Source organism: Macaca nemestrina, chromosome 5 (genome assembly GCF_043159975.1).
Source record: "Macaca nemestrina isolate mMacNem1 chromosome 5, mMacNem.hap1, whole genome shotgun sequence".
NCBI lineage: Eukaryota > Metazoa > Chordata > Mammalia > Primates > Cercopithecidae > Macaca > Macaca nemestrina.
In genome coordinates, this window is record NC_092129.1 from 130,765,312 (window position 1) to 130,790,692 (window position 25,381).

General features: G+C 39.9%; 1 protein-coding gene across 1 annotated transcript in view; it reads left to right on the forward strand.

Moving 5' to 3' along the window:
* LOC105490872 (PKHD1 ciliary IPT domain containing fibrocystin/polyductin) overlaps window positions 1–25,381 on the forward strand; it is a 472,028-nt gene that overhangs the window by 38,957 nt on the left and 407,690 nt on the right. Inside the window, 13 exon segments of the mRNA XM_071096950.1 lie at window positions 350–439; window positions 540–630; window positions 1,603–1,745; window positions 3,158–3,285; window positions 4,401–4,576; window positions 7,340–7,478; window positions 9,025–9,152; window positions 11,443–11,627; window positions 12,546–12,668; window positions 13,909–14,014; window positions 14,512–14,787; window positions 21,960–22,090; window positions 24,588–24,723. Coding sequence (XP_070953051.1) covers window positions 350–439; window positions 540–630; window positions 1,603–1,745; window positions 3,158–3,285; window positions 4,401–4,576; window positions 7,340–7,478; window positions 9,025–9,152; window positions 11,443–11,627; window positions 12,546–12,668; window positions 13,909–14,014; window positions 14,512–14,787; window positions 21,960–22,090; window positions 24,588–24,723 — 1,852 coding nt within the window.

Consider the following 25,381-nt stretch of genomic DNA (forward strand, 5'->3'; position numbering starts at 1 on the left):
ATAAGCCTCCAAGAGAGGGTGCATGCCATGGGGCTGCTTCTGCCTGCTGGCCTACCCTTGGGTGAGAGGGGCTGAAAGTGCAACATTCAGTGGCAATTGTTACATCTCATACTGTCTATCAAGGGGCACAGATAAATAGGGAGACTGACACTTATATTATTCTAACAAAAGTTCTCATTAGGCAATGATGCTGTGTTCTCCAGAGATTTCTGAATGGTAGGGCATCAAAAAGTTAAAATTATAATAAGAAGGAAATAACAAGCTGAGGAGGAAATGTCCTGCGTTCTTAGATTGTCTCTCTGGCTTAATTAGCACCATCATTTAGTCTTGTCTCTCTTGACTTTTTTAGGTGCTGAATGTGTCAGGCAGAGGAAACTTCTTCCTTACTTGGGACAATGTCTCTAGTCAGCCAATCCCTGCAAATGCCACAGCCCATCTGGTGGGAGACTTCTTTAAAAAATGAGGGATGGGGGTGGGAGAACTGGGGGTGGTCTTTATGCTCATGATATAAATTTCTGGCATTTTTTCCTTTGTAATAGATTCAAACAACCATTGAGGAGTTACTTGCAGTAAAATGCAAACTGGAACCCCTTTGGGCTAACATCCTTCTCCGGCTTGGATTTGAAGGAGGTGCTGTCCCTGGCTTCACACATTCTGACTGTCTTTTTCATCACGGTCTTTTTTCTTTCTATAAAATGAGAACAATCCCTATTTCCTCTCCAAGGTGATAACAGAGTAAAAAAAAAAAAAAAATGCAACCTGGATTTGGACACTGAGTGGCTGAGGGACTGGCACTGTGCTTGGGAGTGAGATGCTCAGTGTGGGTGTCAATAGAAAGGAAAGGCATTCCTCCTGGGCTGTGAGGTAGAGTGCAGCACCCTCCTATACTCCCCATGCCACATGCTGGGAAAAGGTCAAAGACATAGGTGAGAAACATGCAAACCTAGCCAAAACCATACTAATCTTCAAATTACATCTAAAGGAAGTACTAATTAAGAAAGTGGTCTTAAGAAATTCTTAAAATGTGAGGGTATGTTTTTAAAACTACTACTAAGGTGAACTAAATTCTAGTTATTTTTGAACACCTCTTCCATCTTGATATTCCTCGTCTTTTTGCTTCTCAATAGTTTTTCATATCCCGCTACACAGAGAAAATGCTAAAGGATTTTCAAGGCTCCAGGGAACACAGAATGAGTTTCTTATCACTGGAGCCTTCAAGCCAGGGGTGCTGACCACTCATGCTGTGGCCAGCTCTCCCAGGGCTGAGGGGCCCATATCATGGTGAACAGGACAGCCCCTACAACAAAGAATTATCCAGCCCCTAAAATAGTAATAGTGCTGAGGTTGAAAACTCCTGTTCTAAAGTCTTCTTGTGCCAACAACTTTGCCCCTAACTGAGTTAGAAACCAAGGATGCTGGGGAGTTAGAGTTGAGGAACTGAGGCTCAGAGAGGTTGAGTTACTCAAGGTTGCATGGGTAATTGGGTTAGAACAGGGGTTTCCTTGAGTGAGATACTCTAAAGTCCTCATGCACACATGTCGGGAAGCTCTGTCTTGTTTAACATCTATGCCTGTCTTTCTATTTTATCTGAACTGCATCCAGGCCTAGAAGTTTCCAACTCTGATGGGGACCTCACCAGTGGGACGGAACCCTTCTGCGGCAGGTTCAGCCTCCGTCAGCCTCAACACCTTGTCGTAACTCCCCCGGCTGCCCAGAAGGGCTATCGGCTAGATCAGTATACACATGTGAGTAGCAGCCCTTGTGCTTCCGGGTCAGGTGGGTAGGGATTGGTATTGCTCTGTGGATTCGAGACTGAAAACTCAGAAGCACAAAGGAGTGATTGCTGTGATCTGCCCAAGGTGTTTCAGGCTGAGGTTCTAGGTCTCTCGACTGCTGTTTCAGGTATGAACAGACACCACTGGTCCCCACTTGTGTGTTGTTACATGGAAATGCCTTTGTATTAGCTGTGAGACCCTGAAAGGTTTTATTCGCTACAATATTTTCTTTGATCTCTAAGAGTGCAGACTGTGTCATTGGACAATCTGGTTTTAAATCCTGATTTCACACCCAATGTGCCTTCCATGTCTGTCTTAAGTACAGTTTGCCTTCATTTACTCATCTGTAAAATGGACAGTAATGTGGTCTATCTCTCAGGACTGTGGTATAGATTAAATGAGATAATGTAGTAAAGTGCCTGCACAGTTAGGACCCAGTGAAGGCTAATTATTGTTCCTCTAGCTGTTGTTATTATTGATGGATTGAATTGTCTGATGCATTTCTCAAATACCTCTTACATCCTTTGCTTCGATAGCTCCACCACCCTTGTAAAAGAAGTGCAGCTGATTTGCACTTTGGGAACCGGAATGAGTTTTGCTGGAGTGGTGGAGCTCATGGCAGTCGTTTCTAGTCTTTTCCTAGTCCAGCTGCTGTGGGAGTTGGGGCTAAATGGTTCATGCTTGAGCTCCTCCCTTCTTCAGCCTCATCTCTTCTGCAGGGGCGCCCAATGGAGGTGATTTTGCCCCCCAGGGAAGAGTTGGCAATGCATGGAGACAGTTTTGGTGGTCTCAACTGGGGAAGTGCTATCAGCATCTGGTGGATGGAGGCCAGGGAAGCTGTTGAACATCCTATAATGCACAGAATAGCGCCTAAAATATTGATAGCAGGTTGAAAACTCCTGCTCTAAAGTCTTCTTGTGCCAATAGCTTTGTCTCTAACTGAGTTAGAAACCAAGGATGCTGGGGAGTTAGAGCTGAGGAACTGAGGCTCAGAGAGGTTGAGTTACTTGCTTGAGGTTGCACAGGTAACTGGGTTAGAACAGGGGTTTTCTTAAGTGAGATATTCTAAAATCCTCACTGCTGAGCACAGTGCTAAGCATTTAAAAACTCTCTGTTTAATGACGTGTGTGTGTTTTTTTTTTTTTTTTTGGCCTCAGAAAAAGTATTTATTTGTAGTTTTCCCCAGTTTTATTTAGGTAGGTAAATAACAATTTAAGTTATTTGTCTCTCTGGCTACACTAGTAAGCTCTGGAAGGGCGGGAACTGGACTGACTCTCTCAGAGCCTATAGCAGGGTTCTAGGGATGTGGGCTCCTCACTACATATTGTTTAATGACTGCTTTTTGCACTAATAGTACTGAAGGACTTATTTGGTGTCCATAGCTGTGTCTTGCGTACAAAGGCCACATGAACAAGATCCTGAAGATGACTGTGTCCTTCACAATCGGCTTTCAAAACATGGTAAAGAACACCACCTGTGACTGGAGTCTCACGAGGACCAGCCCCAAGAGGTAGCTAATCGGTGGGGAGGCGTGGTGGGAATTTGGTCAGCTGGGAGGATTCGCTCTCTTCGGGACAGTGATCCACCTGAGGCACTAATGGTCTTATATTTGGGCCTTGTATACTAATTTGGGGATTTGAATATATTTTATTTGACAAAAAAGTTTGACTCGAGAGCAGTTAGTTGTTAAGAATATACTACTCCCAGGCCGGGCGCGGTGGCTCAAGCCTGTAATCCCAGCACTTCGGGAGGCCGAGATGGGCGGATCACAAGGTCAGGAGATCGAGACCAGCCTGGCTAATACGGTGAAACCCCGTCTCTACTAAAAAATACAAAAAACTAGCCGGGTGAGGTGGCGGGCGCCTGTAGTCCCAGCTACTCGGGAGGCTGAGGCAGGAGAATGGCGTAGACCCGGGAGGCGGAGCTTGCAGTGAGCTGAGATGCGGCCACTGCACTCCAGCCTGGGCGACAGAGCGAGACTCCGTCTCAAAAAAAAAAAAAAAAAAAAAAAAAAAAAAAGAATATACTACTCCCTAGAGGGAGTCTGACATTTCTCATAGGAGTAGAATCGTAGAACAGCGAAGTTGGGGGAATCTTAGAGAACATTCTTTGACATGACAGGTGGAGGAAATTTGGGGCCCCAAGAATTTGTGATTCATCAAAATTCATTCGGCTAGTGACCCTGGAATAAAATTCAGCCGTCTTGATCCCTTGATTCAGTGCTTTCCACATAATTCTCATGGGTCTTGTAAATGGTCTTAAACCTAAATGAAACTGGTAATGTCCAGAAGTCTCAATCTTCTCTGTGGCTATAGCCTAACATTATAATTTGCTTAAGACACACAGTTAAACTGTAATTTGAAAATGCTGCTGACATTGCATGTCATGGATGAATGATTGACTTAAAAGGTGACTCCTGGTGTTATATCCGAGGCTGAGCTGAGCCCATCTTGGGTGGGATGTTTGTACCCATGGCACCTGGGACTGCTTGGGTGCAGGGGCTCATGGGGTCTCTCTCCTGGCTGCATAGCCTGCAGACCCCCCAGGTTTGGGAACAAGGGCTCTAACGGGAGAGGACTGCAAGTGCTCGCTGAGAGCCCAGTTCCACTCCACGCTGTTTTTCAGCTGGCAGTTCCGTTGCACTGACCTCTGGGAGACTTGTGTGCGTTGCTCCGGGGATCTCCAGCCCCCTCCGGCAAACTCCCCAGTGCTGGTTCATCAGATTGACCTTGTCCCTCTGGTGCAGGAGACGGGCCTGTTCTATGTGGATGAAATTATTATTGCAGACACAAACGTAACAGGTAATCAGCAAATTTTCTCTCCTCCACGAGCCTATCAAATGCCTGCCTCAAACTTTCCTGCTAGGGGTTACTGTTTTTTTAATGAGGAGAGACCAGGTGATCCTCCTTTTTGCCTGCCTTGGCTCTAGAAAACAGATGGGGCTGGGATTGTGTGCCTTTGGTTCTATGTCTCTAGTCCCTCTTCTTTCCTATTTTTCCCACTATTTGCTTTTGCTTCTGGTGTCTGTACTCTTAATCCAGTTTTCCCACTTTCTTGCTGGGAAGTCTTGGTTTCTTCATCTGTAAAATGGGTATAATAAGAACTCTACTTCATTAGATTACTGTGAAGATAAAGTTTAATATAAAGCACTCCTTACTGGCCTTGTCCATAGAAGGTGCCTAATAAATATAAGCAATTATTGTTATTATTATTATCATCATTAGGCTAGCAGGATTTCTCCACCTCTCCATGAGTTAATATGTCATACCAGGTGCTAGAAGGAACACAGCAGTGTCTGTCCCTGTAAATGGGCTAAGAGTCTGATCTACAACCTTCAAGACAGATGCAGTGAGAGTTGGAAGGTAATCATGTTCTTCAGAGAGAAGGCCCTTGTCCTTTCTGTCTCTCCAGACTCTTCCCACTCATTATTTAGCGATCAGGCCTGGCTTTTCCTTCCCGAAGTTTCCCTTGACCACTCTTGGGCACAGTGGTCTCACCTAGCTCTTGCCCGCTAGTCCAGGGCCCTGCTGAGGTGGCCGTTTGTGATATGCACCCACAGCCAAGGCAGAATCGTGCAGTTTGCCCTCAGTGTCTTCGGGCTTCCAACTTTTGCTCATGTTTCCTTCTCTGTCAAATTCCTTGTGGCTTTGGGGCTCAGCGAGCCTACTTCTTATAGTTTCTTTCCCTCTCCAAGAAGAAAAAGATGATACCTTCATTTACATTTTGATTTAGAAAATGTACAACTTTTCAGTCCTTTGCCTAAACATTGCAGTACTGAAGGCAGGGAAACTTGGGGATGGGTGGCAAGAGGACTCTTTATCAGCCTTGAAATTACATCGTCTTCGATTCTCATCGAAATCCCATCTCTCCTCTGTTTCCATAGTTTAAGTGTTTTGGGGACATCTGGGTCATTGCTTATTGTTCCAAACCTGTTTGTGCTCTGGCACACTTAGAAAATGACACTACTCAAGCGACGTGCTAGGTGACTACCTGAATTTTTTGGTGCTCAGGACAACTGGCTGGGGGGTCTTTGGTGACCCCAAGTGCTGCCTCAATTTCCAGAAGGCTGAGGGAATCAATATTTCATACACTGGAGCCCAGTGGTTGGAAAACTCAGGACTGGATAATAGGTGCTGTTCAGTTTTTCTTTTCTCTTCCTTTAATGCCATTCTGCCTCTCGAAACACTTGAAGCCAAGGATTCAGAACCTTTTCTTACTGCCCTCACCTCTTTGCCACCAAATTCTCTGTGTATCTGGAATCATCCAGGGGTGTGGTGAGGTGGGAGCAGGAAGGGAGAGGGCAGAGACAAGAGGGAAGATGGTGGTGGCATGCATGAAACGGTCTGCCTCCCACTTTGTCACATTAACCCTGCTGGCAGTGGCTGTTTTCAGAATTATTTAATGGCAACAGAAACTACACAATTGGGCTAAAATTCATAGTTAATTGTATATCATTTATGTGATCTCAATTTTATACTTGATGGTATTCCCCTGCCTAATGTCCTGTATGAGACTTCGTTTTATCTCCCACTAGCACTGGACAGTGGTAGCTTCCATTTATTTCTCATTTAGTTCTCAGAAGCCCATGAGTTGGTCCTGTTATCCCCACCTATGGATGGGGAAACCAAGGCTAAAAGGAGTTGAGTATTTTGCCCCAATTCCCGCAACGAGGCTGTGGAGGAGATCGGAATGTAGTGATCACCCAACCTGGAACTGAACCTTCAGTGATTTTACCCAGCTGAACAAATAATCATTTATTGACCACCTACTCTATGCCTAGCATATGCTAAGCATCAAGCATGAGAAGATGAATTATACAAAGATGTTGCCCTTAAACTCTTTAAAGTCTCCATTGTAACCAATCTTGGGGAGGAGGCTAAAAGGATATTGATATTGTGCTGATCATTTTAAATCTTAAATCTCACTAAACTCCCCTTGTCAGGTAGATTACTATCAATCATGCATGTCATAATCCCTACTTCACATGTAAGAAAACTGAGTCTAATGGAGTGTGTGTGGATTAGCTGAGTGGGAATCCAGTAGAAGTGAAAAAATCAGGGTTTGACCAGTGGTCTCTCTTAAAGCTTGCACTCTTTCTGTACATGTGCTGGCTCCACACTGTGGATAAACACCCAAATGCTCCTGTATGTGCCTCTGAGTGTAGTGCTCCTAAGAGAATCACCTGAACATCCCTAGAGATGCCAGGGGCTATGGGAAGGAAAGGAGGAAAGGGTGGCAGGCTACACTGCAATAAATTAACTGTGTAGGAGTGCCTCCAAGAGCATAGGGAGTGACATTTTGCTGGCTGGAGGGTTATTGAACTTTTCTATGGAATCAATCTTCATCTCCTTAAATCAGGACCTCGCATTTTCCTTTTTGTACTAAATGGAATGGCCTATCCTCCTGCCTCATCTCCATGTGTTCTTTATGGTAGCAGATAAGTAGGAATCTGTGCTTTTGGTGTGTGCTGAGATCTGAGTAACCCACATCTCCAACTGGGATTTTCCACACAGCAAGTCTCCTATCTTGAGTAACTTGATAGTAATTGGATCACTGGTCTCTAGTTTCTCAAGCTGATTCTGGAACGGCTCGCCCAGGGGGGAATCTGGTGGAATCAGTATCTGTGGTGGGATCCCCTCCAGTCTACAGTGTCACCTCTTGGCTGGCGGGGTGTGGCACGGAGCTCCCGCTCATCACTGCACGGTAAGGAGTGCCTTTTTCACACCTGCCCCTTCTCGTAAGAATGCTTGTTTGCCTTGGCGGACACAGGTGAGACTTGTATCAGGAAAAGCTACCTGTCTTGTGGCTTAAAGCAATGTTCTCAATCTTGAGAATGCAGCACCAGATTCACCTGGAAGTATTGTTAAAATTACTGGGCCTACTGTCAGAATTTCTAATTCAGTAGGTTTGGGGAAAAACCTGAGAATTTGCATTTTTAATAAGTTCCTTGGTGATGCTGATTCTGCTGGTCTGGGGACTACGCTTTGAGAACTAATTCCGAGTCAGTTAGTTTAAAAATAGTGGCATTTTGTGCTGTTCAGAGGTTCACATCACCACTGCCTTTTTTTGTTGTTGTTATTGTTCCCTTCATTGCATTCCTCATGTATTAATGTTGTTGAAATTCTTTGAAGTGAAATATCTAGAGAAGAAAAATAGCTATTTCTAAGAACTCACCACCAGATGGCACAAGAGCCCCATAAGCATTGCTTTGTAATAACGATTTCTAGCCACAGTTTACAAAGCAGTAACTAAGGATCAGGCTACTTGTAAGCTTCTGGAACACATGTATAATCTAATTTGTTCTTTTAAATTTTCACCTACACCTCAGTAGAATGGGAAGAATTGAGTGCTCTGCCTTTGATGTACGTATATGTATAAGTATATTTATAGGTGTATATATATATTCACACTGTATATATGTGTATATACATATATATCTACATATACAGTCATGTACCACATAACAATGTATCTGTCAGTGATGGACCAAATATATGATGGTGGTCCTATAAGATTATACTACCATATTTTTACTGTACCTTTTCTATGTTTAGATATGTTTTGATACACAAATACATACCATTGTGTTACAATTGCCTACAGTATTCAGTACAGCGGCAGGCTTGTAGCCTAGAAGCAACAGGCTATACCATATAGCCTAGGTGTGTGGTAGGCTGTACCATCTAGGTTTGTGTAAGTAAACTGTATGATGGTTGCACAATGATGAGACTGCTTAAGGATGCATTTCTTAAAATGTATCCTCACTGTCAAGTGATGCATAACTGTATAGGTTTTTTTCTCTCATCTTTTCTACTATGTTCCAAAATGAGTTCTCGTACCTACAGCATGTTGCAATGGCGTATTAAAGGCAGGTGCAGAAAGTTTGAACCCGTGCTTACTTTCCTTAACTAAATGTTTGTTCCCTGGTCCTCTGGGCAGGAAAAAGCAATAAAACCATCAACTGAAAATGAAGGGTTGAGACATCTTCAGTGGCAGAGAGGAAGTCCACCATATCGGTAGGCTCTAAATGCCAACATTTTTCACTCTGAAATGATAGAGGTGAATTAAGTTACTCTGAAATGATTCTCACATCGTGTGGTCCTGAAAACTCCCTTTCTGAGTTTCTTCAGGTCCCTTAGCTCTTTGTGGAAGGCTGCAGCCTAAGCAAGACAGGACATCCTTCAGACGAGGTCCTCCTAGGTGCACACCCCAACCCAGACGTTAATGCTTTGTTTCTGACGTGCCACAGCTCTGTGCCCACTGAAGGAACAGAAGAGGGATCTGGACTGGTCCTGGCGACCACACAGAGACAACAGCGGACAAGTCCACCTCTAGGAGGACACTTTCGCATCCAGCTTCCTAATACAGTGATTTCTGGTAAAGGGGCGACTGGGGGTGCAACACTTCTCACTCACATAATCTCACTCACATTCCCAAGGGAGCAACATCCTGGGAGGTTGTCAGGTGATAGTATTAAAGCTATTTTGTTTATTTTCCAGTGTCTGAAAGTGACAATTCTTAAAATGAAAGATTTGGAAAGGGGCTTACTGTTAATGCTACCCCAACCTTTACATTTTGTAGATGTGGAAGATGTGTAGATGTGGAAACTGAGTGGATCAGCTTCCTGGGACTGTTGTAAGGAGTTACCACAAACTGGGTGGCTTCAAATGGCAAAAAATGGTTCTCTCCCAGTTCTGGGGCCAGAAGTCCAAAATCAAGTTGTCGGCAGGGCCACGCTCCTGTGAAGTATTTGCTCCTGCCTCTTCTGGCTTCTGGTGGTGGCTAGCATGTCTTGGCTGTGGCCATATCACTCCAACCGCCGCCTCTGTGGTCACGTTGCTTCTTCCTCTTCTATCTCAAAATTTTCTTTGCCTCTCTCTTATAAGGGTACCTATTACATAATTGTATTCAGGGTCCACCGGGGATAATCTAGGACAGATTTTTCCTCTCAAGACCCTTAGCTACATCTTTTGCCATATGCAGTTTATTGTTTTGCTTTATAAGTTAACGTTGATATTTTCCGGGGATTAGGCCATTAGGCCATCTTTTCGGGGGTTCACCATTCAGCCAACTACCCTGAGGCTTGTCAAAAGGTCATACAAATAGCTGATGACAGGGTCCAGTTGTGAACCCACGTATTTGATTCCTGGGTCAGTCCTCTTCTTTCTAGAGTTTTATAGACCAAGATACATGATAGCCATGGTCCATCAGAGTTAAACTTAATGGTGACACCATATACTATGGAGGATTTTAGTGGTCCCAACAAATGTAGAAAGAACTTTCAGATGCAAATAGAGGAGTGTTTGTAAATCTTCAAGAATACATACAATGCACAAAGAGCAAGGATTAGAAGTGATAATGATACATTACTTATTTGGTAGAAACGTGGGGAATCAGGAGCAAGGCTCAGTAGAACTTGAGAGGGGCTGTATAAAAGTTGGAACATGGTCCTAAAGTCTTCTGCCCTCCCAAGCAGAAAGTTCCTAGGCCTGCGCAGGACCTCTTGGGTGGGAGGAACAGAGTGGTGTTTTTATTATAATAGGGTGACTCAGGAGAAGTTGAAGATCCCTAGGTGTTGATTCTGGTAAATGGGGGAATAAACATCAACCATGTCCTGCCTCTGTGAGGCCCATTACTGTGCTATTTATATTTGATTTTACTTCTCATGGATGACAGCTCATCCGTAGAGACTTCCTGCTACTGATTTATATCACTGATGATCCTCAGATCACTACCTGCAAAACAACTGGGGAAGTCAGCCTTGGCCTGGCCTCTTGAATGGTGATGGATCTGAAACTCTGTATGAATGTAGAAACATGCTTTGTAAAAGGATAAGAATTTCGTTAGCAATTTAGAAACGCAGTGATATTTTATTAACCCTTCAGAGTGGTGTGGAATTCAAGAGAAATGCTATTGAGTAGATAGAAGGCAACCTGGGTTTTCATGTAAACCTGTCTTACTGCACTGGCAAGCTATGGTTGGGTTTCATTTTCTTCATCCCTAAAGTAGGCATTAGGGTACCCAATGATTCACCTCACAGGGCTGCTGGGAGCAGCTAATGAAATGGGAACTTCTGGTAGAGCACAAAGCAGGGTTCAAACACAGAGACCTGTTATTCCTCTGTGGGCACATGGAATGGGGAAGCAGGTGGTTGGGCTTAAAGAAAATTCTAATTGAGAAACTGAAGTTAAATGCCAACATTCCTCAGCTGGGCTGGCCAAGTTTTTATGGGTGTCAGCTGCTGTATGCTTCCCTCACTCCCTGTGAAAAGTGGCCAACTTTTCTCTATTCACAGGGCCAGCTAAATTTTTCCAGGGAAGATCTAATATTTAATTAGACATTCAGGCATTCAAGGGTGTGTGGAGTTTACATTTCGAGTTGACAGTTGAGATGATTTTATCTGACATGGCTGTGCTCTCTGATTGCTGTGTGATATGGTATGAATGAAAGATAGTGTAATATAAAAAGTGGGTATCTACTTGTCTTTATCTTAGGAAAAAATGGTTTAATTAGGGCTGGGGATTCTACTGAAGTTCCATTTTGACAGAAGGGTCTCCTGAAAATTTGATAAGCATCCTGGTATGTGTTGTGTTATCCTTGATGATGAAACCCAGTAAGGTGAATTAATTAGTGTCTGTGTTTTCTGCATCAAAACCTTCTCTCACAGAAGTCCCTGTACAAATTTCTGCTCATCACCTTCACCAGCTCTTACAGAATAATGCTGATGACTTCACATCCAGGTACCTTAATGCCAGTGACTTCTCTGTGAAGGAGGATCTATACACTTGCTACGAACGCGTGTGGACCTTGTCCTGGTCCACTCAGATTGGGGATTTGCCCAATTTTATCAGGGTATGTATAGTATCCCTTTTAGTGGTATGGATTTGCTGCCCTGGAGAAATTCTGCAAAAAAAAAAAAAAAAAAAATAAGAATTACACAAATGGAAACAGTCATGAATTATTAATTTTGTTGGAATATTCGAGTAAAGGGATTCTATGATCTTTCTTTCTGGAAGTTTTCAACACATATTTTGTATCTCATATCCCTGAAAAAGCAATTTAAACCCAACGTCTCCCTTCCTAACTCACTGTAGGTAGTGAAGTTGTTGGTCAGTGTCCACCATGCAATAATTCTACATCTGTTATTGGATAATTTAAGCAGATGTGATTGACTTAGATGATCGTGGAAGCAGATGGCATAGCAGAAGGAAGTTTAGAAAAGAATTTGCTGTCTTTGTGTAATGACAAAACCAGATGCTCTTGCATATTTAGGGTTTTAAAAAATAATCTAATGATCATCTAGCATTTGGTTATTATAAAAAGAAGCCCAAGATGAAAATTTTTTCCTAGTTGTATGGTGGTGTGGGTTATCTGATTTTCAATCGAAATTCTAGAAAGGAGATAGAGGAAGAATGGGAGACCTTGCTTTTATCTCATGGCACTGTTTCTTTCCACTTTATTTTAATAATTTGGATTGCAAACATATAAAATGGAAAAACATGGAGAAGCAAGGTATCTCAAGACTTAGAAGATGGTTTATTGTACCTCTTTTGGCAATCGACTTGCAAATGAATATTTCTCTAATCTACTGGGGCTTTCCTTAGCCATTATTTACTGTTATGTTTCTATATTTCAATTCTGTCACTCTACTTTCACTTTCTAGCTATCTGATTATCTGAAACACAATGTGAAAAGACCCTTTATTATTTGATTAGACAAGATTAGATTTTGGTTCCATGACAGAATTTACCAGAAATGTAACCATCTCAGGTCTCTGATGAAAACCTTACTGGAGTGAATCCTGCTGCAGCCATGCGTGTGGTATATGATGGTGGAGTTTTTCTTGGACCCATATTTGGAGACATGTTGGCTACTGCCAACCAGCATAGTCAGGTGAGAGTGAATGGGCCATCCTAAGTGCAAGCTCCAGTTTCAAGTCTAACTCAGCTCCTCCCTGATTTGTATCATGGACCCATTGATTTAGCTCTTAAGGGTCATTTTGCCACTGTGTAAAACAGGGGTACTTATGGCTGTCCTTTTTGTACCCCCGCAGGGTATGTACATTTCCCTGAAAATATAAATGCCTTGTAACCACAATATTCTATTATAATTGTTGATACTACTGTTATGGTGCAAAAATTTGAGAATCTCTATAGCTAAATATGATTTATGCTTCTATCCGAGGTATCAAAAAGTAAATGAGCTAGGTCATTCTTTTTGTCTTTAAAATGTCCTTTTATTTTTTTCCTATCTTCCCATATTTCTGTTATAGGTCATCTGCTTTCCATTTGATAAAGTTTTAAAATACAAAAGCAATAAAGAATAATATCAACACCTGGGTACCCAAACTGAAAATTGACATTGTCAACATTTTGATATATTTATAATTTTTGTCTTTATGGAAAAAATGAAACAGAATAGATAAAATTGAAGTGTTCTTTATTGTCCATGCCATGCCAATACCTCTTCCCTTAATAAAGAAACACTGTCATAAATATAATCTGTATGCTATTAATGCATTTTTTATACATAGAGAATCAGCGGAGTCATATCTTTTTTACCTTTCTCATTTCCAAGTAGTTTTTGAGTTCTATTAGATTAACATTAGTTCCAGTGAAAGGGACATATATATAGTCTCTCTTTGGGAATCTACCATTCTGTGACAAAAGAGACCCCAACTAAAGTATCCAAATACACTCTAGTCTTTAGTTATATATTCACATAGTGATGGTGGAAGGAACACACTGAATTTGTTGGTCTTTAGTAGCAAATAAAGGGCTTGTCACATAAAGTAGGTACCTGGTTGGAAATACAGAGTGATGAGAAATCCTTATGCAGTTTAAGCATGTGAAATTTACTTCTATATGACAGAGAGAAAATTTACTCAATATTTCGCACATTTAATTACAGAAATGGGTTTCAGCATGTCCACCATCATTTTAAGAAAGCTTCATGTGTTTTGAACCATTCATTGCAATTTAAGATTAATTACTGGGAAAATAGAAAAAAAAAAAGAATAAGAATAAGCGAATCATGAACACATTTCAGCTTGGGAGCGCTTCACAGATACTTTATGAATACCCTAGCAGATATGAAATGCATAAAATTGAAAAGAAATTTTGCCTTTTTTCAGGTGGTTGTGCGAGTGAATGACGTACCAGCTCATTGCCCAGGTTCCTGCTCTTTCCAGTACCTCCAAGGGTCAACTCCCTGTGTCCATTCTGTGTGGTACTCTGTTGGTATGATTTGTGACTTGGCTCTGAGATGGGTATAAACCTGAGACTTGCAGTGATTTTGTTAGAGGCCATGTAGCTGGTGATGGGTGGGTAGAAGATACATTAGTTCATTAGGCAGAGGTTGACTGATGCAGCAGAAAGTGTTATGTTTTGGTCTATCTAAGGTAAATGGTCATGATTTGAAATGGGGAGAAGTAGACTTTTGATGACTAAAAATGTTTTATTGTCTTTGTCCTTTATTTTGAAATACTATGTTCTTTTAAAAAAATTGATCGGTGATCTCTTCTCACTAGCTGGAGAAAATTTAAGATCGGGGCTGTGTACTACAATAATAAATACAGGTGGCCAATATTTAAGTCAGCATTCAGCTCCTTGAATTTTGGGAGGGGATTGGGGGAGAGAATGAGCATTTGATGATAGTGAGGCCTCTTAAATGAAGTAATATCACTGAGAGATTATTTTGTTTGTTTGTTTTTTTAAAATTTCTTTCCTCCTTTAAGATGGCGACGTCAACCTAATGATTTATATTACTGGAACTGGTTTCTCTGGTGACTCCCAGTTCTTGCAGGTTACAGTGAATAAAATGAATTGCAAAGTTATTTTCTCAAACCAGACCAATGTAGTCTGTCAGACAGATTTGCTGCCTGTTGGAGTGCATCGGATCTTGATGTTGGTGAGGCCCTCTGGTCTTGCCATCAGTGCCACTGGAGAAGACCTCTTCCTAAATGTGGAACCTAGACTGGATACGGTGGAGCCTTCCACAGCTGCGGATATTGGTAATCTGGGGAGGGTCTCACAGTGCGTCTGACTCTCTGAAGCTAGTGTTCTTGCTGGTAGGAATCTAGTCCTGCTGTGTAATGAATTCCATATTCACTGCGATTCACTGTCTTTTGTTTACTGACATAAGTATCTAAATGAGCAACAAACATTTGAGCCCTTAAATGAACTCACTTGCCACATAAAGGATTATAGTTTGGCTGGTGGTGTCAGGCGTAATTGGGTCCTACATAACTTTCATACATGTTTGATATTTCATAAGTTTGTGGACTGATGCGCACTGGGATACTTGGCTAGCATGCAAAACCGATTGCCATTTGAGTGGTGGGCAATACAGAGGGTGGTGGGTCTTGTCAACATAACCTTGTGAATTGGGTTAGTTCTATGGAAAATCAAATATTTCTCCCTGACTTTCTGCTTTCTGAGGGACACAGCCAGTTAAAAACAACCCAGTCAGATTGCAAGAATCTCAGGAATACTGAGGCTTATGTTTGTTAACGAATAAACATTACAGCATAAAACCCTTTTCCTTAATGCTTTGGATTTTTGTCATGGTTTATTCTGGAGTCCAGAGGACTGCAGCTTAGAACATATTTAAAAGCAGTGTGGTTTGGCCACAAACTCGTTGTTCAAAAGAACAGATTTTTTTTTTCTGACCCTATTTTGCCTAGAAGAGTGAATTAGGAGGCCCACCCCACCTTGTTTCTGCACATAAAACAGAGCAAGCATAACTTGCACTTATTTCTCCATGATTTAAGGAAAGTCAGATGATATATGGAGCTCAGAGTGAAAGATCATATTCTGTATTAACCCAATAATTATTGGTTTGAGTGTAGGGCATAGTGTAGTTTTCTCTATAGATTTATAAGGGGCTTTGATCTTCTTTCAGAGTTACCTTTGCTGTTCAGCCCACACATACCTTCTTTAGCTCCCTCCACCTTAAGGCAAACAGGTGACTCGGTCATCTTTGTTTCCTCTAGACAAAGTGCTTTACACAGGTAGGGTGGCTAACTTTCCCAGTTTTCTTGGGACTGAGGGGGTTTCCAGGACATAAGACTCAGTTTTAAAACAAGGATGCAGAACTCTTAGTGCTAAAACTTGGTCCCAGGAAAATTGGAATGAGTTGGTTACCCTATCAGAACATGCTGTTTTTTGAAGGAATTTCTAGGAGGATTGTACATTATTTTAGCAAAAGATGGAAAACTCTGAGCAGGGATATGCCAAGCGGGTACAAATTATCTTTTATTAAGACTATGGGGAAAGGGAGAGGGGGAGAGAGAGAGGCTGTAGCGGCTGCTTTCCTTATTATTGGATTTAAACTTTTTCTATTAACTCTTCCTTTGCCCTGCCACCTATGAGTTAATCACTACTCACTCACTCAACACTGATTGGGCCATCCCGTAGAGCCCTGTGTGAGGTGCTGAAGACCTTGGTCCTTAAAGTGTGGTCCTGGGCAAGCAGTATCTGTAATACCCATGAACTTGTTAGAGATGCAGAGTCTCAGGCTCCACGCCAGACCTTCTGAATCCATCTGTGTTTTAACATGTCCTCAGGCAATCTCTATGAAGAGTACAGTTTGAGAAGTGATGCTCTAGGGGATTTAAAGAGAACCAGGCTGGGGCTTACCAGCAAGAAATTTACAGAATATTTGCATATGTAATGAATGGATACAATAATGCGATAAATCATCACCTACCCGTTTACAGAAGCAAAACCCTGGAAAGAATTTTTTTGAAGAAAATCTTGGCTTTGCTTTACATACTTTCTTCATTCATTTTTGTGCTGAGATAGCATTGTCTTCTTTTAAGGTACGGACCCTTGTGTGGCCGTAGTCTAAACTTTCAAATGAGAATGGCAAGATATCATCACCTCTTCAACCTTTAATTGTTACCATCAACAATAATCATAATGACAATGCATTTAGCTTTTATTACCAGGCATTATTAATGCTGGGGGTACAGTAAATAAAAACAAAGGCTCTGTTCTTGGGGCAGTGATGGTAAGTGTGTAGGATAAGAATCAAGAAGGGAAGGGGATGAAGAGGGATGGAATGGATGGTTGTGATGGGATGGTTATTGGCACTGGAGGAATGACATGAGTGGCCTTAGAGAAGGGAGATATGGGAGAAACGAAGGAATGAATTCTGGGGAAATCTTGGGAAAGACAGTTCAAGTCAGAAGGAACATCAAGGAACAAAAAGTCTGGGGTCAAAGTGGGCTTGGCTTGTTCCAGAATGCCATGGAGGTTGCCATGGCTGGAGTAGATTGAGTGAGGGGAGAGTAGTAGAAGATGACCCAAAGCAGGTTATATGACCTTGGGGAATTTGAATGGCCCTCAGCTTACTCAGCTTTTATTCTGAGTGAGATGGTGGCCATTGGAGGATTTCAAGTGAAGTGACATGATCTGACTTAGGCTGCTGTGTGAGAACTCATGGTAGGGAGGCAAAGATGGAACCAGCAAGACCAGTTAGGAGGGTATGACAGACATCCAGGGGAGAGATAATGTTGGCTTGGCCTAGGGTAGTGTACCTTAGAAATAGGTAGAGATATTTTATTCTTTTCTTTACCCTGAGGATCTCTTTTTTAACTTAAAAAATTGAGATATAATTCCCATATCATTTTTAAAAAGTGTAAACTCAGCAGTCTTCAGTATATTCACAAAGTTGTATACCTCATCACCACCTGATTCAACAACATTTTCAACATCTTGGGAAGGAACCTGTATACATTAGTAGTCACTCACTGTTCCTCCCTTTTCCCTATCCCTGGTAACCACAGATCTATTTTCTGTCTAAGTGAATTTGTATAGACATTTAATATAAATAAAGTAATGCAACATGTAACCTTTTACATCTGGCTTCTCTACTTGGCATGATATTTTTAAGATTCATGTATTTGTAACATATAACAGTACTTCATTCAATTTTACGACTAAATAATATTACATGGTATGAGTATACCATATTTTGTTTTCCATTCATCTCATCATGTACCTTTGGATTGTTTCCACTTTTTGGTTCTTATGACTAAGGCTACTATGAATATTTGTGTACAAGGATTTGCATGAATATATGCTTTCAGCTCTTTTGGGTATACACCTAAAAATGGAATTGCTGGGTCATATGGTAACTCCATGTTTAACTTCTTAAAGAATTGCCAAACTGTTTCCAAAATGGCTGCATAATTTTACATTACTACTAGCAATATAAGAGGGTTTCAATGTGTATTAGTCCATTCTTACACTGCTATAAAGAACTACCTGAGACTGGAAAGTTTATAAAGAAAAGAGGTATAATTGACTCACAGTTCAGCAGGCTGTACAGGAGGCTTGACTGGGGAGGCCTCAGGAAACTTACAATCATAGCAGAAGGTGAAGGGGAAGCAAGCACATCTTCACATGGTGACAGGAGAGAGAGAGCAGAGAGGGATATGCTATGCACTTTTAAACAACCAGGTTTTATGAGATTTCACTCACTATCACTAGAACAGGAAGGGGGAAATTTGCCCTCATGATCCAATCATCTCACACCAGGACCCTCCCCCAACATCGGGAATTATAATTTGATATGATATTTGGATGAGGACACAGAGCCAAACCATGTCACAATATCTCCATACCCTCACCAGTACTTGTTATTATTATTATTTTTTTCATAGTAGCCATCTTAATGGGCATAGGATGATACCTCATTGTGGGTTTGATTTTCCTAATGACTAAAGATGTTGAGTATCTTTTCATGTCCTTATTGGCCATTTATACATCTTTGTAGAAATGCTTATTCAAATCTTGCCAATTTTTAAATTGAGTTATTTGTCATTTTATTGTTGAGGTGTAAGTTCTTAAAGTATTTTGGATACTAATCACTTATCAGATAAATAATTTGCAGATATTTTTTCCCATTGTGTGAGTTGCCTTTTCACTTTTTTTAATAGTGCTATTTGAAGCACACAATTTAAATTTTGATGAAGTCCAGTTTATATTTATCATTATTGCTTGTGCTTTTGATGTCATATCTAAGAAACTATTGCCTGATCCAATGTCACAAAGATTTATGCCCATGTTTTCCTCTGTGAGTTTTACAGTTTTGGCTGTTATATGTAGGTACCTGATTCATTTCGAGTTAATTTTTGTACATGGTATGAGGTAGGGATTTGTATTAGCTTGCTAGGGCTGCTGCAATCAGGTACCACAAACTGGGTGTTTTCAACAACAAAAATTTGTTGTCCCACAATTCTGGGGGCCAGAAGTCTGAGATGAAGGTGTCAGGAGTGTTGGTTCCTTCTGAACCAAACTTTAAGGAAGATTCTGTTCCATGTCTCTCTTAACTTCTGGTGTCTTACAGGCAATCTTTGGTGTTCCTTGGCTGATAGAACACCGCCCCAGTCTCTGCTTCATCTTCACACAGTATTATCTCTGTGTCTTGTTTGTGTCCAAACTTCCCCCTTGCACCCCTACACCAAACCTTTTATTTTTTATTTTTTATTTTTTTTGAGACTGAGTCTCATTCTGTCACCCAGGCTGGAGTGCAGTGGTGTGATCTCAGCTCACTGCAACATTTGCCTGCCAGATTCAAGCACTTCTCCTGCCTCAGCCTCCTGAGTAGCTGGGACTACAGGTGCACGCCCCCATGCTCAGCTAATTTTTTGTAATTTTAATAGAGATGAGATTTCACCATACTGGCCAGGCTGGTCTCGAACTCCTGACCTCGTGATTAGCCTGTCTCAGCCTCCCAAAGTGCTGGGATTACAGGCGTGAGACACCGTGCCTGGCTCAAATTCCCCTTTTTATAAAGACACCAGTCATATTGGATTAGGGGCTTATCTTTTTTTAGTATGATCTCATCTTAGTTTAATTACATCTGCCAAGATCCCATTTCTGAATAAGGTCATGTTTGGTGTTATTGGGAGCTAGGCTAATAACATAAATTTTGATGAGGATGCAGGAGACATAATTCAGCCCTAAACAGGGTTCAACTTTATTATTTAGTATATGGAGTTGTCCCATTTTGTACATGTGCAAAAATAGTAGCATAAATTCTTAGAAGTTGAATTGCTGGATCAAGAGGTTATGTGCATTAAAAATTTTGGTAAATATCAAAATATTCTCTTTAGAGGTTGCATAATTTATTGCCTATGCAGCAATGCATATGAGTGTTTATTTACCACATTTTACTAACATGGTGTGTTCCCAACCTTTTTGACATTTACCTATTTTGTAGGAGAAAAAGAATATTTCATTGTAGTTTTAATTTGCATTTATTTTATTGAGACAGAAATTGAATATCTTTTCATGTGTTTAGGGGCATTGTGTTTCCTTTTCAGTGAAATGTCTGTTTATCTCTTTAGCCCATTTTTTCTAATGCAGTATTGTTCTTTCTTACTGATTTTAAAGAGCATTTTATGTATTAAGGATATTTGCCCTTTATTATCATTTCTCTCTTTGTTTTTCATTTTGGCAATTCATAAATATTTTTAATTTTTATATAATAAAAGATGTCTTCCTTTTATGGCTTCAGGACTTGTAAAATACTTAGTACAGACTTTGCAGCTCTGAAATTATAGGAAAATAAAAATTCTGCCATGCTTCCTTCTAGTTAAAAAACTTTTTAATATTCAAATATTTGATAAATTGGGAATTTATTTTGGTGAAGTATATAAGGTAGAAATTCAGATTTAGTTTTTTTTCAGTGATATTTACTCATTTTATTTACTGAATAAATAATTTATTTTGCACTTATGTGAAATGTCACTTGTATCCTACCCTATAGCCTCATATTGATCTGCGTTTCTTTCTGGACTATATTTTATTTTACCATGTAGTTGATACCATAGTTACTATATAAGATATTTTAATGTCTGGCAGAAGACCTCTTTACAGTTCTTTTTGAAATTTTGTTTTCTGGCTATTCTTGTTTATTTTTCATTAAACTTAAGAATCAGCTTGTCTAATTTAAGTACAAATTCTGTTTATGTGTCTATTGAAATTGCATTGATGCTTTAATTTATAAAGATATGTCACCTTTATGGTGTTCATTCTCTTGATCCATTTATTTTAGTTTTCTTATGTAAGTTTTAATCCATCCATTAAGTTATTCAACAGTATTTCAAAGATTATTTTTCAATTTTTTTTACCTTCTTAAATTTTTTTCTTGTGAAGTTTGTTTCCAGATACTGTGTATTTTATATCACGATTGTATATTGCTCTTATTCATTTAACTTCAGGGTATTAGTCCACCGAGTCACACTGTCCTCAAAGGTTTTCATCAGGTTTTGTAGATTCCGCTTTCTGTCCCCAACATGCCTGAAGGTAGTCTTGCTTCTGTACCCCTCCCCACCCTCAAGGAGGGTAAGGCTGTTTGGTGGCCTGACTGCCTCTCTTGTATCACCATCTGGGGAGATGGCAGACCAGAAGCATCGTTATACATCAGCTAGATCAAAGGCTGCTCCTCCACATGGAAACGTGTGCTGTGATAGCAGAACTGGAGCCAACTCTCTTCTTGCTAACATCTGCAGGGAAGAAATGGGGGTTTCTGTGGTTGCTCTTTAGTGGTCAGTAGAAAAATTCTGATGGCAGTGGGCGGTGATACCAGTCATTTCTGTATTTTCATAGTGACCTGAACCTAGTATGTGTAGTGTCAAATCACAAAGCTGGAAGGGCTAACACTATTATTTAAAGACGAGGAAAATGCTGACCCTTCAGCTCAGGGGCCATACTACAATGACCTGCTGAAAGTAGCTGAGCAATCTGTGGCCCTGACCCTGACTCTCAGCCACCGTTCCTTCCACCATGATGCTCTGTTACACGTGGTTTCTTAGGAAAAAAAAATGTGTTATAGGATTGCAGGAATGATCTTTAAAATTTAGGGCAGAAGGAGTTTTCAGAGACTACTACCTACTGTTCTGACTTGTGGCATGATTGTGTCCCTAGGTTTTACTCTTAAAGGTCTTCAGGATGCAGTGCTACCTCTCTCTGCCCTCCTGTCACTATTTCTCCCTTTCTATATGATAGTTTATGTATTTAACTCCAGTTTTTTTCCTGCAGTTTGAGCTTTGCCTTTCTTTTGACTAAGGAGTTTCATATTTTAATTTCATTATATCCATCTTGTACATAATTAATTTTTGTCTGCCTGTATGGTTGGTGATCCCATCTGAATATGCTGTTTTTGTTACAGGAGGGCTCTGGGCCACCATCAGAGGCTCTAGTTTGGAAGGTGTTAGCCTGGTATTATTTGGATCTTACTCTTGTGCTATAAATGTCACTACAAGCAATTCAAGCAGAATTCAGTGCAAAGTTCCACCCAGGGTAAGTGGATTCCTTTCATATCTCTTTCTCTCTGGGTGAGTGACCACTATTAACATAACGTTTTCAGTGAATCACTTCTTAGAACTCAGTGAACTGATATAAACTTCTCATCATGATAGTATGCTTGTAGTAGTTATATTGTCTGTTTTGCTATGAAGTGGGAAACTAACCCCACCAATGGAGCTTGTAATTAACATCAATTAATTTCTTTAAAAAGAAAACAACCAGGCAGTTCTGGTCTGTACTCTCAGTGAGTATTAGTGACACATAACAAATAAATTTAGCTAGTGCACATTCTGGGTGTTGACTTGCAAGGCTTATATATTGCGAAGTCTCCCTTCTCTATTAAGCAAACAACAAACAACTTAGTTTTCACCAGCAATTTTGTTTTCTAGTATGGGTATGAATTGTAGAACTTAGAAACTTCTAGAATGTGTGATTTCTAAGAAATATCTTTTTAATTATTCTCCATTTGCTTCCTTTTCCTCTTAAAAACAAGTCCCTAACCTCTTCCTTTCATTTCAATTAGTGCTATATCATGGCCTATTAAGGCATTTGAGTCTGGGCTCTTCCCTGGTGCTGTTGGGGAGAGTCACACTCACAGCTGCCGCTGAACTTTCTATTCAGAGTTGACTTAAGCAGTATCAACATTCCTAGCACACCCATGACCCCAAAATAAAGATCCCCTGGGAGATAAGTTTCAAAATATTCTTTGATCACTAGTCCTACATTTTAATCTCATCTAGTTCCTTAAATATTATGAAAAGCTAGCTTTTATATGTAAACTACATTCAATTCCAATATGTGGTTGTACTCTAATTTGTTTAACTCTTCCCTATTACCAGACATTTAGATAATTTCTAGATTTTTCTTACTGTAAACAACAGGGCTTTAATCATCCTAATAACTATGTTTTGGGGGTACGTTTCTTTTCTCAGGATAAATTAATATAAATTATAAAGCTTTTGATATGTAGTGTCCAGTTGTCTGAAATTCCCTTTCAAATTATACTCCTATCATCATTGTGCAAGTGTCTGATTTTTGGCACTTTGGCTAATACTGGGTTATCACTTTATTATCTTAATATATATTTGCCATTTTAATGGGTAAGACATGTACTGCTTAATTTCTTTTACCAGAGAAAATAAACATTAATAAAAAGTGAATTTTACTTTTGATCCAAGTGATAGATGCATAGGTTAAAAGGAAAATAGTAAATTATGCTCTCCTGCCCCTCCTCTCCCTTCTTCAATTCCCTCTTCCTGAAAAAAACACTTTTAATTCTTTCAAATATAGTTGCAATACCATTTTTATGTTAAATCAATAAAACATGTTTATATTATTCTAACTATTTAAATGATGCTGGCAGAACCAGGTAGTATATTTTTTTCTTTTATAGTTCTTTCGTTTTTTTTTTCCCCCTAGAGTTCTTACTTTGTTTTCTAAACATGTCTTTTTGTTTGTTTGTTTGTTTGAGACAGAGTTTTGCTTTTGTTGCCCAGGCTGGAGTGGTGCAATGATGGCTTACCACAACCTCCGCTTCCCGGCTTCAAGTGATTCTCCTGCCTCAGCCTCCTGAGTAGCTGGGATTACAGGCATGCACTACCACACCCAGTTAATTTTTTTTGTATTTTTAGTGGAGATGGGGTTTTTCCATGTTGATCAGGTTGGTCTCGATCTCCCGATCTCAGGTGATCCACCCGCCTTGGCCTCCCAAAATGCTGGGATTACAGGTGTGAGCCACTGCGCCTGGCCAACATGTCTTTCTTATAAGTAAAATCCAACATCTTTTAATAAAAGTTCCATCATGTCAGTTATTCATTTTCCTTGAAGCTATCTCTGTTCTCCTGTTTCAATCTAGCCTGCTTATTTTCCAGGTTTATTCTACAGATTTTATCCTAGTGCTTACTTTGATTGCTTTCTTGGGTAGAGTCACTGTTTCTTGGGTTTTTAAAAATATATATATATATATATAATTTTATGAGATAATATAACTATATTTTATATTAAATATAAATTATATATATTTAAATTATTATTTATTTTATGAGATAATAACCATAAGTACATCCTATAAAAGAATGTATCATGGAGAAATTTTCTGAGTTCTCACATGCCTGAGAGTACTCTCATACTTGATGGATAGTTTAGCTAGGTATAGATATTTATTTGAAATTGCCATATTTTTGCAGAAACAATTGGTGTGTTAATTGCAAATCATTCTTATTTACCCCTTAGGGCATGTCCTTATGCATCTAACATTGCACTTGACTACTAGTCCAAGCACTTATCACTCTGTGTTGGGGATGAGGGGCAGAATGGGGAGGGTGTGCAGGGTTTAGGGGAAGAGAAAGACTTGGAAGTAGCAAATATACCCTTTAAAAACAACTTTCTTAAAATTAACTTTTAAAAGTAATTCTATATGGAGTTATCTTCCCTTAAGTCAGTCCCACTTTAAAATAGAACTGAGGTTTAATTTTTAAAATTGATTTTTCAGGGGAAAGATGGACACGTTGTGAATGTGACTGTGATCAGAGGGAACCATTCTGCAGTTCTTCCCAGAGCATTTACATATGTCTCTTCCTTAAATCCAGTTATTGTGACTCTAAGCAGAAACACAAGCAACATAGCAGGTAAAATATGTGATGCTGCAAGATCTTTTTCTTCTTAGAGCATTGATCCTATAAAAAGGGCAATCAATATCCTCTGAAATTTATTATATTTTGGATTTAAGTTTTTTCCTGAAAACTAGGAGATTGCTTTTTTCATCTTAGCCATCATCAAATCAATCTCCTGATACTTTCTTTTCCATCTGTAAAATGGAACCATTGTACAGATGGGACAGTTTCCATCATGAAAAGGATGTGGGAATTCAAAAGTTACAATTCAAAATATGTTTCTCGAGCATTTAGTAAGTGACAATAATGATAGCATAAACATATAATAGATGTAATTTAATCCTTGCCACTAATTTATAGGATTATTAGCTTCAATTTACAGATAAGGAAATTAAGGAATGGAGAGAATAAGTAATTTGTCTAAAACTTGAATACAGGTCATCTGTTTGTATATACCAAATACTTATCTACTTGCAGTTAACTGTAAAATACTTCTTTTTGACAGCAGGTTCTATTGTAGCAGTTATTTAATATAATTAGAGAATGGGATATTCTGATTAACTTAGAATTCTTGTTTCTTGAGACATTCTATGTATAAAAATAATGGATTCATTAGCACCTACTACATGGAATAATTTTTCTTTGATGATTCAGAGGATATGACAAGGTAGAA